We start from the raw sequence: 19,479 nt of genomic DNA on the forward strand, positions 1-19,479 counted from the left end.
TGGATGCAAGCCAGTGTTTTGCTCGCTTTACTAGCCTCAACATCGCACTGAAGGCTCATATTCATCTTGTGGTCAGTCATGACCCCCAAGTTCCTTTCATCTGTAGTGTTAACCAGCATAGCACTGCCAAACCTATAAGGATGCTGCAGGTTTTTCCTCCCAAGGTGGAGAACCTTGCATTTTTCGGTGTTAAACACCATCAGGTTCTCATCTGCCCATTTTATGAGCCTGTCAAGATCTGCCTGGATCACCTTCCTGTCCTCAGGTGTGGATGCTTTACCCCAGAGTTTAGTGTTGTTGGCGAACTTGGCCAGTCCGCTTCTGACACCAATGTCTACATCATTGATGAAGATGTTAAATAGTACAGGCCCTAGGACAAAGCCTTGAGGCACCCCACTGGTCACAGCGCACCATGACGATTGGCTTCCATCAACCACCACCCTCTGGGTCCAACCACAGAGCCAATTCCCCACCCAGTGGATCGTGGTGAGGTCGAGGCTGCAGTTTGCCAGTTTTGCCAAGAGGTGATGATCATGGGATACGAGATTGAAGGCTTTTTTGAAGTCAAGATATATGACATCAATCTCTTCCCCGTTGTCCAGGTGCTAGGTCATGTGGTCATAAAAGGAAATGAGATTGGTCAAACAAGACCACTCGTAACAAACCCATGCTGGCTATCCCTCAGGATGTTGCCATCAGCCAGTCTGTTAAGGATGGCCTTATATACAACCTCATTTGGGAAAACATCAAAACAGGTGAAGAAACAAACAAAAAATAAGCTAAGGCAACCCCTCACCCAAAGCCTTAAGTATTTTCTTAATAAAAATGCGAGGTCAAGTTTTGGAAAAAGGAAAATAAATTATCACCTATGGAGTCCTGGAGTAGGTGGGTTAGTTTGCTGTTTCGATAAGGAACGTGAGAGCGCTGCTCTGATATTGCTCCAAGGACATCCGACAGAGCAGACAAGCTACGATTAATGAATGAGGTCTCTCTCAGGGCTGCTCCAGTCACTCCAGACATGCCTAATTGAGTAGAAAAGAAAATAATATGAATAAGTCAAAGCTTCTTTGCTGGCTGTAGGCATCTATGTACAAAGGCTCTACGTACAGCATATCGTTTATCTAACAGCTAACATTTTTGTTTTAATAACACATTTAAAGATAAATGCAGAAATGTAAGCTGAGGGCTCTCCATCTTTGAGGCAAAATGCAGCAGCTGCTTAATTACATAGTGACACTGCATTGTTGAACAATATGTAGCAACACTCCACTTCTCAAGCAACATGCTGAGGGATCTTCAATGCTTGGCCACAGTGCAGAATCCTGATTTATTTCTCATTCATAAGAAGACCTTACTGGCTGTACCATATACCCTGTGTCCATACATAATGTGATTGGGCCATTGATCCAGGTCTTGTTCATACTCAAACTGCCAGAACTTCCAGCACTAGACAGCTGCCTCCACTGTTACACTGCCAGAGCCTGGGCATATCTATGCATTTACAGTGACTCCACCAGCTTTGTAGTGTGAAGTGCACCCTGGGAGGCACCAGCTGCTGAAGGGGCTATTAAAGAGCAGAAGTCTGAGAATGTTTGTGCCTGCCTTCTAGTTGACAGAGAACAGTAAAAGCCTTGCAAAAAGGATGGTTTAGCTGTCTTCGCTAGGAGCCTTTGGTACGGAAGCACTATTCAATGTTTTGCAAGTAGTTCCGCAAGTAAAAAAGTAAAAACTTTGTAGTCCAGATCCCGAGAAAAGACCCGAAGACAATTCAGCAAGACAGTGCTCTAGAGCCGTGGGACTCTGGCTCCAAATGAGTCTGAAGTAAGATCATATACCATTTCCTCCAGTAGTCATCTATTAATGGATATCTCCCAGGCCAGAAAAGAAAGTGGCATCAATCTGCTTAATTGATGGGATGCCAGGTCAAGATGACAAGGACCATATGCTGGACATGAAGTCGGCTGTTAATGTGATGGTTATTTATATTTTAAAAGATACAGAGAGTCATGGTATAATCCCTTGTAGTAGTTTTACATGAAGGGTTGCATTGTCCTTTGTGTTCTGGCTCCATGTAAAAGAAAGCACATGGTTGCAGTGCCCCAGGAGCAACCTAGGAAAGGAACTGTGCCTCTATGGCTTAGTCTGCACAAGTTTAACTAAATTGATACATCTCAGGCCTTTAGTTGTATTTGTGCAATTCTATGGGTAGACAAGCCCTAGAAGAGACAATCCCTTCTGCACTCCTCTGTGGCTGCTGCTACTGGGGTAATAATGTGCTGCCAGTACTTGTCAGTACCAGAGTACCAATCTCCTTCATTTGCCATGATTGCAGCAGAGACACAGAAATCACATACAGATGATGGTGGCAGGGAGGAAGGATCTTATTTCCCCTTATGGCTTTACGTGACGGCTGAACCAAGATCTGACTTGCCACACTTGCCCAAGTTTTCAAAGTGAACTCCTACCCCTTAGGATAGATTTATAAGGAGGTTTGATAGTGTTCTCTAAGAACTAGCAACTTGGCTCACAAACAACAATGTGAAAATGATTACAAAATATCATTCTGGATGACTGTAAAAATACCTATCAAGCTGAAGGGAAATGGTGCTTGTAAACAGTGCAGACATGCAGGTAATCCTGACAAAACTGTTTTTCATTTAACTTTGCTCAAAACCTCAGTGCTCAGAAGATACTGGGTTAAAATCTGCTCTCTGGTAAAGCAGTCTAACTCCAAGGTAATTTTAATGTGTTTAGATTTTCACCACCAGAATTGACAACAGAATCTAATCCGCTGCATATGTTGGACCAGATCTTTGCTGGTATAAATCAGCACCAGCAGACTGAGGCTACTCCAGTGGGGTTATATCACTTTATACTAGCTGAGGATTGGGTCCAGTAAGTACATAAAATAGCACATGCCTGGACCCTGCTTGAGTGGAGGGAACAGACAAACATGTAGTACTGCTCAATTTCATGTTTATCAAATAGTTTCTAAAACTGACAGCATATTAAAAAAATAACATATCCCCTTATGTTTTTTTATAGAACAAAAGTTAACAGTGACCAGAAGAAAGAGCTCTTGGCAGTAATGTAAAGGACTCTTTCATAATACGGGTTTTGTTTTCAAAACATTATTTCTGGAATGGTACATTTGGCTGCATGGCTTTTCTTAGTAAGAAAGCTTGTCCTTTAGGAAATAATAAAGTTTTAAAAATTATTGTGCACATAGAAGAGGAGGAAAAGGAACGTGCTGAATAAACAAAGGAAACAGTATTATCTTTTCAACACACCAATTTCCTTCAAGATTTTTTCTCAAGTAGGCAGGAAAACCACACACAGTGACATCAATCATTATAGCATTTAGTATAGTCAAATAATTCATGAACACTTTTATGAAAAATAAGAATATGCTAATTTTTTTACATATATATGAACTACACTACTCTATTATACAACTGTACAGAACAGTCTGAACACATGCTGTACTTACCACAGTACTACTGTGCTACTACTATGCTTGCCTGGGCCCAAGTCTTTGCAGTATTACTTCATTTTACATGGTATTTTCAATGACATAATATCAGCATAAAGCTGGAATAATACAGTGGTAAATCAGATGCAATGGCATCAGTACAGTCTGGATGCATGAGTCTAAATCGCCTTCTGTGAAGAAGTAGGGTAACACAAGCCCTTAGTTAATAAGCTAAACCCGGCTACTCCCTTTCAAACAATCATGCCCATAAGTCAAAACAGCATTGTCATAAAATATATATGCTCACCAACACATTCACTGCCAGCCAAATCCACCAGCTGTAATTTAGTCTTGATGTGCTTTGGTTTCTCAGTGGGCTCGGAGTGTGCTGGAGAAGCAGCTCTGGAAGAAAAGGTGGTTTTATCTTCTCTTAGTTGTTGTGGAAAGGTGCAGAAAAGCTCTTTACTTAGTTTCTGACTAGACTCTTCATCTGCCCACAGGGTGCCTGGACGAAGGAAATAAACAAATGAGAAGAGCTTATTTGTACCATCACAAAATGCAAAGCAAAAAACACAGCAGTGATGGGTTTGCCCAGAGCCTTCTGTTTCAGATCACTCTGTAGGTCAGTATTTATGCCTGGGGGAGCCCAGCTACTCAGATCCACAAGTCTGGAATCTGTATCTACTCTAATTCAGATCACTGCCCACTGGGGAGATATCAATTAGATACCGCAGCTGGTTCTTCATTACATTACTTAATATCACCCCCACCTCTGTGTTCACTGCTTGGTGGAAATAGGAAATGTTAGTAGTCTAGTCCAGCGGTTCTCAACCTTTTTTGTATCAGGACCCATTTGTAAACATTGATGGCCAGTCTCGACACAGTGCCCCTCACTGCTGCTCCAAGCCCCAGCCCCTCAGTGTGTAGGTTGGGGGGGTGGAGTATGGGGGACCCCCCAAGTAGTCCTAAGCAGCCCCCTGCAGGCTGGAACAACCTGCAAGGGAAAAGCCATGGCTTCCATTTTTTCTCCTTTAAAGGAGAACCCATTTTTAAAGTTTGTTGATCCATTTTTAAAGTCTGTTCACAACCCTTTCATGTAGTCTTGAGACCCACTTGTGGATCGTGACCCACAGGTTAAGAAACACTGGTCTAGGAGACTACTATGGGCATTCAAACAATACAAAACTGTTGCCCATCATCAGTCCCTTAATTCCTGCAGACTAGGGCTCTGTATCATTAGGACCATGAAGCTCTACAGCCATTTCTAATGCTCCTGGTCCTTTGTTTGCTGCAGGTTGGGTCAGAGAACTACTTCTCCTTCTCCTGCTTCTCTGGCCTTCATTACTATTCAATCTGGAATGCAGAACTCCTCTGCTCTGTCTCACTGCCATCTCTCTTCTACATGTGCCTGATGAACCATAAGCCACATCCACAATACCTTTGCTTGTTCAGATAGCCCTGGTAGTTCAGCAGCTGCCAAGGAGGGTCTCAGAGCTCACATTCCTCCCCTCCAAACCTTTGAATTCTGGGCTTTGATTGAGGCTTGAGAGGGCAGGAGGGCATAGAGAATATATGGTAAATTTCTTTTTGTGTTTGCTTCACCCATCTTGGCTAAGTGAGTGTGTCTTCCCCAGGTGGCAGGGATACAGGTAAAAGTGCTTCTAGTTGGCAGCAGGGATGTACTTGGTAGCCGCGTTGGTCTGAGACCAAAAGAAATGCAAAACTCTACAATTCTTCGTTCAGAGATGATACCTTTTATTAGACCAACTAAGAAATTGCAAAAAAATTATCTTTTTCTTTCTAGTTGGCAGCTTAACTTCCGTCTTGATTCTTCAGCATCTTGTTGTTTATTTACTAGTTGCCTTCTGGTCTGAGATAAGAAAGCACCCTGCTCATAACACAGTAGGTCAGAAAATACTGCTTAGCCTGCAAACTGCAATGGACTGTGGGGATACTTGAGCCAGCTCTAAACTGGCTTGCTTGGGAAATACTAGCAGTCTAACAGTGGCAGTACAGAAGCAGGACAGACAGCAAAACCCACCTGAGAAGCAGAACAAATGAGTCTGCGCAGAGCTCCATGCTAAGGCTAGATTGTTACCAGGTCCCAAGCTAGTACATTTACACTGCAATCTACAGTGTTGATTTTACCCACTGAGACAAGAGCAGCTGCATTGGCTTACACAGATAAGCCAGGCAGACTGAAAGTAAATCTTTTCCCTTTCCCACTGTGGGGCAAGGAAACAAAACAACCTCCTCTCCACAGACACTCACAAGAAGATTTGCTGAAACAAAATCGTAGAAAAGCTTAGCTCAAGCTGGTGATGTACCTCCTAGCTAGCCATGCCTTTAAGCATAGAGTTAGCTTCCCTTCCTGCAGCTTCCTGTTTTTATCTACATCTTGGGCCTCCAGTGCCTATGCCTTTGGCAAGTTGCTGCATCTGGATCTTCAGCAAGGAGTGGCTCTTCTTAAAGAGACAGATTGTGCTGTCATAGTTATATCTTGAGGTTCCATCTTCGTAGTGCTTCTTTACTTGCTATAATGCTCATTCAGTTGTCTTAACTCGTACACTGTGATCCTGAAACCTGACCGCCTATAGATAACATAATGCAGAAAATTCTAACTTTGTTGCAAGGCTCAAAGAAGTAGCGTGGAGTAGCTGGTGTTCCATGTCAGCTAACAAACAGCACCAAAAATCCTGAACTAAGCAAGGTGGCTAGTGGGTTAACAGTGTGAACACACTGAAAGTAACATCTGCCTGATTGACAAGGCTCTATAGCTGAAGAAATCAAACATCTGGAATGCTAAAGCTGCAGCATCTGAACGAGTTGTGTCTTTTGGCAGGGGCTGCAGGTAAACCAGGGCACTGTTTGTTCTGTTTTGCTAATATCCCCTGTTTAATTTCCGATAGGGATTTAAAGGGGAAAAAAGTTAAAAATATTTTCCATTTTCTAAAACCATGTTATTGTTGCAAGACGGACCACAGCACTGAAAATGAAGAGTCTTATTACAACAAGCAAAGAGAGAAAAAGAAACAAAATTAACCTCTGAAACATTCCATCTAGAGAGCAAGATGGTGGCAATTCCTGATGCAAAAATTAATAGCAAGAGTGAATACATACACACACATATGTATAACTTGTATGTATTTACAATTTGCCTATACACACACATACACATATATGTACATATACATATAAATAAAATGTGGGAATACAGGTTTTACTATAGTAGATAAGGCTGCCAGTTTGTCTTCTTTGGTAGCAAGCAGTTATTAATATTGCAGAGAACAGTGGAAACTTCCTGAATTAATCTATCTAGTTCTGCAAGGCAATCTGTAAATGGAAAATCCTTGCTGTCCTTGGTAGTGGTCAGCATATGCCCTGCAGCATGTCTGCTTTACCACAATATTTGCATGTATAATTAAATAACAATTATTTACGAAGTTAAGCAGCAAAATTTTCATTTTTATGCCTGTTACCTATGCCATTGTTTCACACTGAAACTCCCAAAGTACTATGTTATATGATGTAAGAGAAGTGCAGAAGTTCTATGAAAACATTGAACAAGCTGAACAACTATCACATACTAATTAGATTGGTGTTTGGAAAAGCAATTGAAAAGAAACAGGAAAGATCAGGGAGCAGAGATTAAATGCTATAAAAAAAGATCGTTAGAATGAAGGAGAGAACAGTAAGAAAATCCTTCAATCCAGAGACAACATTTCAGAGACATGGAGATATTTTAACAACATTCTACTTACCAATGCTATCTCCCAAGACAGTCATGGCTATGGTCAATGTAACTATCAGATGAGAACGAGAGGAATGAGCATGCACCAATGTTGGATGTTTGACCCGTAGCTGTAGACCTTTATTAACTAGCTGCAGGAATTCAGCAGCATTTTCAACAGTCCTACCAAGATAAAAGTTTAGTTGATAGGAAAACTGGAATTAGAAATCTGGGAAACTAGACCTGGACCTAATAATTTCCTTTTGCTCCTCCTCCTACCTCTCGCATTGTTGTTAACCTGGTTTTGAAATTGTTCTTTTGCCAGTGTTTAGGTCCACAAATGTCTGCTGGACAGACCCTTCCAGCTAGGGCACAAGGCATTTCAAGCCAAGATGAAGCCGTCTCATGAGCAATAGGCTGGTGGAAATAATCTGAATGCTACTTTTTACTTTTGGTAAAAAGACAAAAGTTAAGCTAAGAGCTTCCTGAAATGTTTTATCATACTGATGTATAATTTACCTGTTTATCTTACATTAAACTCATGCCACTTCTACTCCTATAAGGGTACAGAATTGGGATAAAATAGTAGAAATACCATTTCTTGCGACCTGTGGAAATGACAATTCACCTTTGGAATAAATTCTCGGAAATCAAAAGTAATATCCTAATCCGAGGGAAAAGTTCAGTGCTATTGTTCCCTGAGCAGGCCTCCCCACTTAGGAATGCTCTTAACTGAAGTAAATGCTCCAGGAAGGACATTCTGATTGACACGAAGAATGGAGACAAGGACTTGAGAAACTCAGGAGGAGGATTTACCAGACTGTATAATAAGCTCCCAGGTGGGACATCATCACTTAATTGGCAGCATGTTTGTCAATGTGACTGACATTTGGGATGTGAACACAAACACTTAGGAAAAGGTTTTTCTTAAGAGGAGTCCAGGGCACTATCTGTGGCTGCTAATTTAATTTTCAATTATTTAAAATTAATCCCGATAAAACTATTTTACTTTAAGTGTCAAAATGATGTACTGGCCTTTACAGGAACCATAGACTTCTTGTTCCAATAAGTACAGGCAGTCCTTGGACTTACGACACAATTGGTTCCTGAAAACTGTGTCTGAAGTTGAAACATCGTAACTCGGAACCAATTTTCTCATAAGAAACAATGTTATATATGGGGGATTGGTTCCTGAACCTAGGCCCAATACCCTATTTTCACCAAAAATACCCCAGAATTTTGTACTCGATCAATTATAGATGAGTAATATAGCTACATTAATGTATTTATATTGTAAATAGCAATCATATTGATTTGGATGGACTTCTTTGAGGTGACTTTGCTGGACTTTTTGAAGGGCTCTTGGCTAGAGTCTTCTCAGGAGTCTTGGCTACAGGTTTTTCTGGAGTCTTGTCTGCTTTCTTAAAGAAAGTGTCCAAGGAAGTTTGGACAGATGTTCTCCAGGGAGATGAGCAACGCAGCTAACTTGTTCGCTGCCACTGCATCGCATCGGATCAAGTGTTGTAAAGTCGAAACTGGTGTTGCAAAGTTGAAACAGGGTGTCAATTTATAAATGTTGTAACTCGAAATGTTGTAAGTCAAGGACTGCCTGTAAATTAAATCCATATCTTAGAGTAGGTGTTTGATTCCGATTCTTTTCTACCAGAAAGAATTGTGGGAGTGGCGATTTTTTAATGCGTATGCCTGCCAGGAATGGAAAAATAGCATTTGCTGGATCCTGAGAGAAGCTACGCGAACAAGGACCCATAACTCCAAATACTATGATTATGCAGTGCCAGGTGGTGCCATGGTAAAGCATGTTAGATTAGCTCTGTATATGCTAGTTCCAAACTGGAAGCGGGATAGCTGTGTTAGTGCAGTGCTGCATACAGGGTGAAAAGCAGAGGTATTTTCTTCAAAAGCAGGGGGTTAGCTGCCCAGCATTTTTGAGAGTCTTGATTCTGATTATTCACAAGGTAATGGACAATATTAAAGGAAAAGTCCTAAAACAAGTGTGAATTTTCTGGTAAATTAAATTTACCTGCAGTGAGCTTAATTTATCAAAGTTAATGGCAACACGATTCAGCAAAATCATAGTTTTGTTGATTCATAACAAATCGCAAGAGACACAAGTCTTGTTCTCTTTGTATATTCGTTCAGCCTTCTCAGGTCTACAATTCATTCCTTTTCAACACAAAAACAGAAGATTAAACAAACAAGACACTCACTGGGTCTGGAATGCCTTCTGGCTTTAATTAAGAGCCCCTATCACTGTCTTTCTGGCTTCTTTTATTTCAGCTCATTCAAAGTTTGAGTAAGGAATACTAGTCTCTTCTTTCCACCCCCCCTTTAAAAAAAATGAGAAAGACATTTTAACTCTGTGCTTGTTCCACAGAACTACTTTACCAGTCTCCTGAAAAATGGAGACTTTACCTAATACCTTAATCTGTACTATTTTAAGTGTTGGATCCTGTGAGTCCCAAACAGAGGTGACCCAAGCAGCGTGTGGGGCCCAGGACAAATCAGCCCACGTGGGGCCCCACTCCTGCTCCAGTCCTGGACCCAAAGAAGCATTGGCACGCAGGGGCGGTAGCGAGCGGCTGGATGCAGAGCCACTGCCGAGCCCAGCTCCATGCTGCCGCTGCTCCGTGGGGCTCAGGGCAGTCACCTCGATTCACCCCCCGCAGGGACGGTCCTGATCCCAAGTTAAATTTATTGGCACTAAACAGAAACATTTATTTAGAATTCAGATGTCCCTTACTGGCCATCTTTCCATAAGAAAGGCCTCTTTTGCCTTTCTGTTTTGTCTATGTATAGCAAGATCACAAAAGAAAAAAAAAAAAAATCACATAATCAAAAGAGAATCTATATAAAATTAAATCTCTTATTCCAGAGGGCAGATCTGGAGGCCAGATCGTGGGGGTTGGTAGCTCACCCATGTCAAACATTTCAATTACAGTCTACAAGAGAAGAAATCAGAAGGAAATAATGGTCTGAAAGCTTTTGAAGTTGGAACAGGCAATTATATATAGACCATGAAGTGAAGATGATGATGATGATGACAAAAGTTTATTAAAAACAAATCAAATTAATCTTCTGCAGTGAAGCGTGGGTTCAACTAGTGTTTGTAAAATTTTATATTTTCAGGTTGTCTGAGGCAAGTGACGAAACATTTTTCTCTCTCTCTTTTTTCTACATCGTACCTCAGGTCCCCTAAAAAACTTTCCTCCTGTGAACTTAAAAACAGATTCCTCTAACAAAGACTACTGGATATGCCCTTTACCAGGTAAATCATGTCTCATGCTTATAATGGACACTGTAAAGAGAGAGCTAGGAACAACATAGATCCATTAATTATATTCTAAAAAGATTTGCTTTTTTACAGAGAGGCATCAGAACACGATCAAAGTCATTTTGGGGAATTACTGCGCTATTATAATTAATCAGGACTGTAGAATATATACAGTGACGAGGCAGACCAAGTAAATTGTATTAGATATGGTGGTAGCAATAAGCAAAGCTAAGTTACACTGTTACAATGAAATAGCAATAGGGCCAAGCAACAGAGATCATGAAGACGTGGATTAAAAAAATAACTGTAGGACTTTGCTTTTAATGGACGCAAGGCACAAATACAGAGATTAAACACATAACAAACACAAAGGGTTTATAGAGGTTATTTTATCGTAAACTATCCAGCCTCTATTTCTGGTTGAGGGAAATAATGAAAACATTGCCCAACCGAAGGGCAAGAAAATAGATAAAGATATTAAATCCAATTGATTAGATAAAGATGAAGAGCAAAGCTTTGCCCTGGAATCTGGGTTAGAATCTGAAAAACTCATGATTTGTTTGCCAATAAATTTGCCATCTCACACTTCTAACCCTTCTCTTGCTTCCTCTGCTTTTTTCAATAATCAGCTTTCTTACATGACCTTAATATACTTTCTGGCAGCAAGAAAAAAATATTATTCTTGAATATCAGATGTTAATGAATGCTTTACAAGGTACTGCTTAGATCATATGCATTACTGAAACCATGGAAAATCCTAGGGCAAGGCTGCCAGCTAAGGATTTGATCCTGTACCATTAAAGTCAATGGGAGTTATGACACTAACTTGAACAGGAGTGGGGTGGTTTTGTACAAAGGATGCAGCATCACGGAGGCCCAGATTTCACATTTCAGTGAAAATTGAGACACAAAAATATATTTTGTGCTAAAATGCTTGAGCTAGACATGATAAAATACATTAAGATGATTAAAATATATCCAAATACCATACAAGGTTGCTGTGACAGAGATACTTTGAGCTGTGTAATGACCCCAATGAAGCATTATCTTAGAGGTGACCAAAAGCAAGTTGCGCTAGCCATACCCCATTCTCTAGCACAGCGGAGGCCAACCTTTTAGGCATGTGTGCCATAACTTGGCTCCCATCCCATCAGTGCCACTCCAATCCCCTTCCCCTGCCTGCTTTGCTTTCTGCTTCCTCCATATCTGCCACTGTGCTGTCCGTCTCTTCCCTAGTCTTCCACATGCCATATAGGGAGGCTGCTCATGCCACTTGTGGCACACATTCTGCAGGTTGTCCACCCCTGCAGCACAGCCCCACTGCAGGAATACTAGGATGGGTGGTCATTCCAGCTTCTTGGCCCTTGTGGCTAAAACCAGAGGTTGGATTTATCCCAGGACAAAACAAAACCTTTTATCTTAACATCCTACAGACAAACAAATCCACTGCCCCACTTTAGGCAGACAAGGTTTTTTGAGTAGATGTGATATCTTTTATTAGACCAACTGAGTAGTTGGAAAAAAGTTTGTGGCAAGCTTTGGGGCACAGTCACCCTTCTTCAGATGTAGGGAATCTGCTGTTTGGAGTCTCTGAGAAATAAGAGAAGCTAAAAGTGTGGCAGGATGTCAGTGAAAATGTAAATAGGTAGAATTTAGAAAGACAAAAGGTAAAGCAGAGAGGAAAAACAGAGGGGGGAAGGGAAGAGAGTAGAGCGGGGTGGGGAGGCCAAAAGGAGGCATTACAATGATAGAATACAAGGTAGAAAAGAGGCTGTCAGAGGCTGTCCCACTTTAAGCGCCTGTGAAGTAACCTAAATAACATTTTTCCCCCCAGGACAATCTGGGTTAATTTGAGTTAATTGCCATTCAAGCTGTCCGTGTAATCCACTGTGCTGCCCCTGTTTTGATGCAAGTCAAAGCCCAGGACCCCATATAGAAGTCTGTGTTTACCCTCTAAGTTCCTGCTACAGCAAAAAGGAGCCACAGTAGGGCCAGAATATTGTTGCACATCTTTACAGACGGAAATGTTCTTTTTTAATTTAGCTTTTATTTTAATGTGAAATTACTTGGCTCAGATTTCTAGTGGATTTGTTTTGCTTTAGAAAAATGGCAGGAATTGATGTAATGCAAAAAAAGATGTTCACACAAGGTTAAATCCAAAAATGTAAAAATTATGTCAGACCCTTACTTATACAATACCCCACCTGCCCCAGTCTCATTTTTGTATTATAAAGAAGTAAATATGGGGGAATTTTTTTTGCTGGTCATTTTTTGGCCTGAGCACCACCATATCATACTGTATATATTATGCATCTGTATGGAAAGATTTTAAAGGACCAAGCTCAGAGAAGAGGGACCCTGTTATGGCTGGCCTGAAAATACACCCTAAATACTCTCTAAAGTCAACTTGAAGATATAAGAAACTGAGGTTTTCTGATTCAGCAGGACATGCATGTTAACAGGAAAACTACTACCGTATTCTATTTGATATATGAAGAGGTCAATGAGGCCCAGTGGGCCAGTATATTTTAGATGAAATGTTATCATAAATGAGGATGTGTTTTCATTTAAAACGCCAGCTGTTTTCTTTAGACTCCAGGCAGCAGAGGTGGCCTAGGCTCTATGGTTTCTTTACTTTGTTTGGGTTTGTTTTTCATTATTAACCTTTTTAGTATAATTATTAATATAACCCATTTATGAATTTGACTTTTTGCTGCTTTCATTGTAACTGAGATATAAGCACATATTCTTGGATATATTTGTATTAGTCCTGAATATTTATTGATTGATTTAGATAAAAATTTTTAAAAGGTGCTTTTCCAAAGGGCTGAGTGCTTTTGTCATTTATTAAAAGTTACAGAAATAAACACAGCAGCCATTGCAAGGATTGGAAGAACAATGAAAGTCTGCTCAAGCTGCTAATTCCCAACCTCATGGCAAAAATTCGAGTCTAGAGCTCACTAAGGCTGTGTGAAACTTTGGTTCCTGATTCAATTCGGCAGAGATTCGGCCCACTTCATTGGCTGAATCTCCAAATCCAAATTGAATCAGGAGACCCTTTAATCTCTCCGAACTGAATCATAACCCTCTGAATCGATTCGGAGAGATTCAGAAAGATTCAATAATTCGGACATAGATACAGCTTTAAAAGTTTTTTCCACATATCTCAAGGTACCAGGTGGCTCATGAATGGTGAGATGCTGGGGCAGATAGAGCATCCCACAGGAGCATGGGGGGTGGGTCCCAGCATGCTTGGCAGCAGACCCAGAACTGGACCAGAAGGACTTCTGGTCCACTTCTGGGTCCCCCCCTGCGGCTGATCACCGAGCAGAGCCAGGCCCCCTCCCCATGCTTGGTGGCAGACCTGGAAGTGGACTGGAAGTACTTCTGATCCACTTCCAGGTTCACTGCCAAGCTGTCACTGAATCACTGTCCCCAATTCAGGCCAAATTTGAATCCGAATCAAATACAGCCCATTTCGCACACCCCTAGAGCTCACCCTTTTCTCCCAAACATCTGGGAAAAGAAATTGATCCACAACTACGTGAAGCTCCTTTATCAGTAGATACATTAACTATTTTTTAGGTATCAATTGAGGCCAGATTCTCGGTTCATTACTAAGAAGGCCTCTGCAAGAGTTAATCAAAGGCAGTACAATAGACAAAAGGACAAGGCATAGCCAATTGTCTACTGTGCTGAACTGAGCTGGTAGGGCTGCCTCCTTGGGAAGACAGTGAGTCAAGAGCTTCCATGGGAGCAAGAGTCCTCTTAACACCCTCAATGTCCTCCCAAAATACAGGTGAATCTGAGCCCCTTCTGCACTGATGCCCTTCCTGTTTTTCCAGAAGTATGGATGTGCAGTCAAGGAGGCACAATTTGAGTGGCAATCAAATTTAACCCAAAGAGTCTGCAATGCAGACATACCCTAAGGAAAAGAAAATAACACTGTCTAGAATACTATAAGTACTATTATTCCACAGAAAGAGAGGAAAGCTACAAATCCTTGATTTGAAAAAAAGCTATTTTACAATTTCCTTGTGAGTTCCAATTTTCTATGGATGGCTCAATGGACAGAAAATATAAGATTTAGTAAATACATATAACAGTACAGTAAAAAAAATGTTTACACAACCCTGCAGTACTTTTACTATATTTTTAATTGAGGTTTCTGGCAATAACAAAGCCACATAAACAAACCTCAAGCAGGCTGCTTATGTGACTAAATCTCCCAAGATAAAAATATTGCCCTCAGTTATTTCCACTGAGGGTGCATTTTGTTTTAACCCAGAGAGGAAAATGCTTCTTGCCTCTGAGTTCCAGCTCCTGCTGGGACAGTAGGGAAACAGCTTGTGACAGGCACTATAATTAGAGAGGTGTAAAAGAAAGCATGTTTCCACAAGCAATAGAATATTTTCTGATTTTGTGCTATACTTTTCAATATGACAGGCAGTTTTCAGAGGAGAAAATCAGATCTTCTTACAAAGCTCTTTTCCTCCTGTACTCCTTCCCACAATAAAAAAAATATAACCCTGACAATATGATCTGTACAACATAAGCTTTTTTCTTACTAAAGTAGCATCCTCCATAGGTCACATTGTGGTAGGTTACAAGCGAAGTTTCCAGCAGCTTTCTTCTGCTTAATACCATTACTGCCTGACTGCCACTACCAGTGCTGCCCATCATCTTGTACTCTCACCCCAACAATCATTCTTCCAATGATGTTTTAAGTGCATAGTGCTGTTTTAAGAGCACTATGTACATTTTCGTCAAAATGGATAGAGCCCTTCATTTGTTAAGGCATCATTTGTTATGACTAGGCATCTACTTAATTCATGATTTCGCTCTTTGCCACTGATTGGCTGAGAGGGCTGTCTGTTGTGTGGCACTGCCAATTAGTGGTCAGCAGCTGGCACTGTGATCAGCCTGCAAAATTGCCTCTCTGTCACCTCAATTTGGGTAGGTTCCTAGTTATGACACACATGATTTTATCATCTAAATTGAAAAGAAAATACAAATAAAAAAATAAGATATATATTTACTTCATGCACCATCTAGCAAGCCCAATTCTGATTTATATCAAGGCCACTTAAACCACTTGAGAAGTGTAAGAGGCCTTTAAAATGTGTAGCTATAACTCATGCTCACTTTATGGCCTCTTCACTGCTAAAGCAGGTGTATATGAGGATCGAATCTACAAAGACACACAAGCTTAAAAAAACCAAACAAAAAAATTGTCCCTGAAAACAAACAAGAACCAGACAGGGTGATTTAGTAAGCTAAGCCTTTGGTTTGAAATACCAGTCCTCTCTGGAACTACAGCTTCAATTCCTGGCAGTATGAACTCCCTGCATAATCCTTTTAAATAAGAGCATTTACTCCTGAGTGATTTACCTTGGACTTTACTTCACAGTAAATTTATGATGTAGTAAGGAACAGACAACCAGCTAGCTCTTCCAATCTGATTGGTCAAAGGCACTATCACAGTGCCTGACCTCTGGGTGGAAGGGATGCATTTTTATTGAACAAATGGTTATTTTAGAGCAAAACTGGACGTGTCTACACATACGCTTTAATGCACAGTAGCCTATTGTACTGTGCCTTAAAACTTCACATAAAAAACCATGCTATTACGGTAATGTGAGGTAAAATTGGCTACGGCACATTAAGCATCACTTAAAAAACCATGTGCTTTCGGTACTGTGCATTAGGGCAGCCTAATGTGCTTTATTTAGTACCTCACATTGGAGGTACTAAATTTAATGCACATTAGGAAAAGCATATTAATGCACATGTAGATGCACACATTGAAAGTGGCAACAAATACCCAAAACATAAAATAGAGTAAATCAGGACTGACCAACTTCTAATTGGTCAGAAGCCATGCCTCATGGGCTGCACCAGTTGGGGCCATACACTATACAGATGACCCTTACATTACTGTGCACCATAAATTTGCCCCACTCTTCCCCCAACCTGCTGGACTGTACACCCACGCAGCCCCGGGATCAACCTCAGCTCCCTGTGTCATGCTACATTGCACTGTCCTACCTCTTGTACAGAACAGAAGCTGGAGAAGGGACAGAACCCAGAGACTCTGGCTGCTGTTGCTGGGGAGCCGGGCAGGAGCCTGGAGTCTGTAACTTAACTGCTCATGGGTTTTACAGCCCTGGAGTAAATCTTTCTGGAGTAAATTTACTTCTAACTTCTGCCAAAGTAATTTTACAACAAAAGCATTTGTTTCAAGAATGTATACTGTGTACTGTGTGTCTGTTCCACTTCTCCTCTAGAGTAAAAATACAATGTGTCTGCACCCTGATATAAGCAGAGTGCCAGATAGTTCCCTGTGGTGGGTAGGTATTTTGGCTGCGGACTTAAAGAATAAAATTCTCTCTCTTAGTAAAATCCTATCCCTTAGTAAAACTATCCTTCAGTAAAATCCTGTCTGCTTTATATAAACAGTAAGAATTTTACAGCACTTTTTGAAGAATAGGGCTTGTACTAGTATTAATTGAAATTTCTCTTCCTTGCGCACAAAAAAAATCTTGGAGGAGTTAATAGGAAATAAATTCAATAGAAGGTACTCCAAAATATTATGCAATGTAATACAGAATATCTTTTCTATAATTTTTTCAAGTGATTTTACATTATTTAAGTGGAGTGAAATTCTTTAAGATAGTTTAAAAATCCATGAAAAGTTAGAATTTTCTATTTAGTTCTGTAAGTTGTTTTCCCCAGTGACCTAATTACAAACCAATATTCAAGGAAATGTTTTGCTACACTTCCCATAAATCTGACAGGCTCTCACAGCAGTGTTAAAAAAAGAACAATCTTCTAAAGCACCTGAGGATGAAAGGCGGTATACAAATGTAAAACAATATTGATTATTATTATTGTTACTGCACAATATTCAAATTGATACTGGAATTGTTATTGAACTGCTAAGTTGTATTTTTAATGGTACTGTTTTTTATATGCTAAGTAAAACTCTGTAAGCTTAGAGGAACTCATCAGTACCAGCAACTGTTATATCTCTAAGCTTTGTAACTGATTCACACTGTAGTAACGCTGTATTATGATCTCACATACTGGTTAACATATAACATTGTGTACTCACTCATAGGTAAGAAATGGCACATCACTTTTTCCTTCCTTGGTTGTAACAACTTCACGTTTGATGCCAAATACAGTTCCATAGCTGTCTTTTGCCAAAAGATCAAAGATTTCATTATTATATACTTCTACAACAGAAACCTCAACCCAATGGCTTCCTGGTGGCTTTTCTGAAATAAGCCTAAAAAAATACAGAGAAGAGAATAAAATAGATTTAAAGAGGCTAAAAGCAAATCCTAAGTAAATTATCCCTTAGTAAAAGTTTCATCTTAGAGGTGATTACAGTCTAGAGAAAGCAACTATCAAACATCCACGATCACCATTGTGGGTCACCTTCCATGTTAATGTAAAGTTTGAAGAAAAAGAATGTATACTCTTTAATTATACAGTCTGTGTGTCATAGAAAGGTCCACAAATGAGATTCCTACCCAGAAGAGCATTCCATCTTTCCACTCTTCTGTGAAATATGAAACATCATAACCAGAAGGAAATATGATTCTACATTCTACTTACCACCAGACAATTTCAAGGTAAAAAGACTTTTCCAACTTTTCTCTGAGTCTAACCTGCACAAAATTAACTGTTCCAAACAGGAGACTTTAGCACACCTTCTGTTCTCCTGTGAAATATGAATTTTCATTTCTACCTAGGACAACTTTTACAATCTTTGCAATCTCCTATGCCCAATGAAGGGTGCCTGTGCCCGAAAGCCTGCAAATAAAGAAATCTTTTTTGCAAATATTTAGTTGGTCTAATAAAAAATATCACCTCTGCTATGAGTTCTGATAGAAAGAAAACAACACTTTCAGTCTCATTTAACCATCTGTGGGCCAGATTCTGATTTCTTGACATAACTATGGCCCCACTAACTTGTGGAAGCCTGCTCCATTCTTAAGACCTAATGAGCAGCATAGGTGTGAAAACTGACCTTTGCTGAGAGAATAGGGAAAAACCCACATGACAATGGAGCTAAAAAATCCCAGGGAATGAAAACAGCTTGTTTACACAAAAAAGCCTTTTCATGTATATACTCTCATTCTAGAATAAAAGCAACTCATTTTGGTTTAATTTAATCCCCTTCCCAAAAGGGATGAGCTTAATAAAGAAAAAAAGGGAACTCTTTTATTAGACTATACAATATCAATATAATTATATGAGTATAATTCATGCATAATTACACAGAACAAAGCTATGCCACATAGGCAAAGCCAAAATAGCAAATAAACATCTGTAGTCAAATCTTCTGCAAGTTCCTAAAAATTAAGATCACTCTTATTCCTTAACGGCAAACTAAGTTCTTCCCATAACATTCTAGTGTTAAAAAAGGAACTGGATAGGAATCTAGACTTAACCTTAACTGTGAAGCTGCTACCAAAGCTATTATAAATTACTATAAATGTAACGTGAACAGTTAAATATAAACAATGAACATATCAGGCATTTTTCTTTCTTTATATAAAATCCAATGTGAAAACTGTTTGCCCTCTACTGACACCAAACTCTTATTTTCATTTCCTGGTCACCAATACCTGAATACTTCTTCTGTTGCTCGAGGAATTATTCCTAGTTCTGGTTCATCTTCTGTGGAGAAGATGAAGTTATCCCCAGAGAGGGGTCCAAACATTGTATGAGTCTTTCCACTACCTGTCTGTCCATAAGCCATAATACACACGTTGTACCTGAAAAATCACGAAGGGTGTGTTTCATTACTGACAGTGGTTCCTGTTTTGTAACAAATGAATTTGGTACTTGAATGGTTAATACCAAAGTACTTGGGAAAATTATCAGTTTATTTTAAATATGTAAATAGCAATAGCAACAACAACAACAATAGCAATAATAATATACTTCCATAGATCCTTTATTTAGATCTCA

At 39.9% G+C, this 19,479-nt stretch overlaps 1 protein-coding gene across 3 annotated transcripts in view; it reads right to left on the bottom strand.

Moving 5' to 3' along the window:
- Positions 1–19,479, bottom strand: part of KIF25 (kinesin family member 25) — an 81,792-nt gene that overhangs the window by 8,822 nt on the left and 53,491 nt on the right. For all 3 annotated transcript variants that reach the window (XM_019527505.1, XM_019527504.1, XM_019527506.1), the window contains 5 exons: positions 19,134–19,283; positions 17,609–17,785; positions 7,234–7,385; positions 3,780–3,977; positions 867–1,022 (listed from right to left, as the gene is read on the bottom strand). In XM_019527505.1, the coding sequence (XP_019383050.1) occupies positions 867–1,022; positions 3,780–3,977; positions 7,234–7,385; positions 17,609–17,785; positions 19,134–19,283 (833 nt within the window). The remainder of the gene's footprint in view (positions 1–866; positions 1,023–3,779; positions 3,978–7,233; positions 7,386–17,608; positions 17,786–19,133; positions 19,284–19,479) is intronic.

Source organism: Gavialis gangeticus, unplaced genomic scaffold, assembly GCF_001723915.1.
Source record: "Gavialis gangeticus isolate Ggan-Ray unplaced genomic scaffold, GavGan_comp1, whole genome shotgun sequence".
NCBI classification, from domain to species: Eukaryota; Metazoa; Chordata; order Crocodylia; family Gavialidae; genus Gavialis; species Gavialis gangeticus.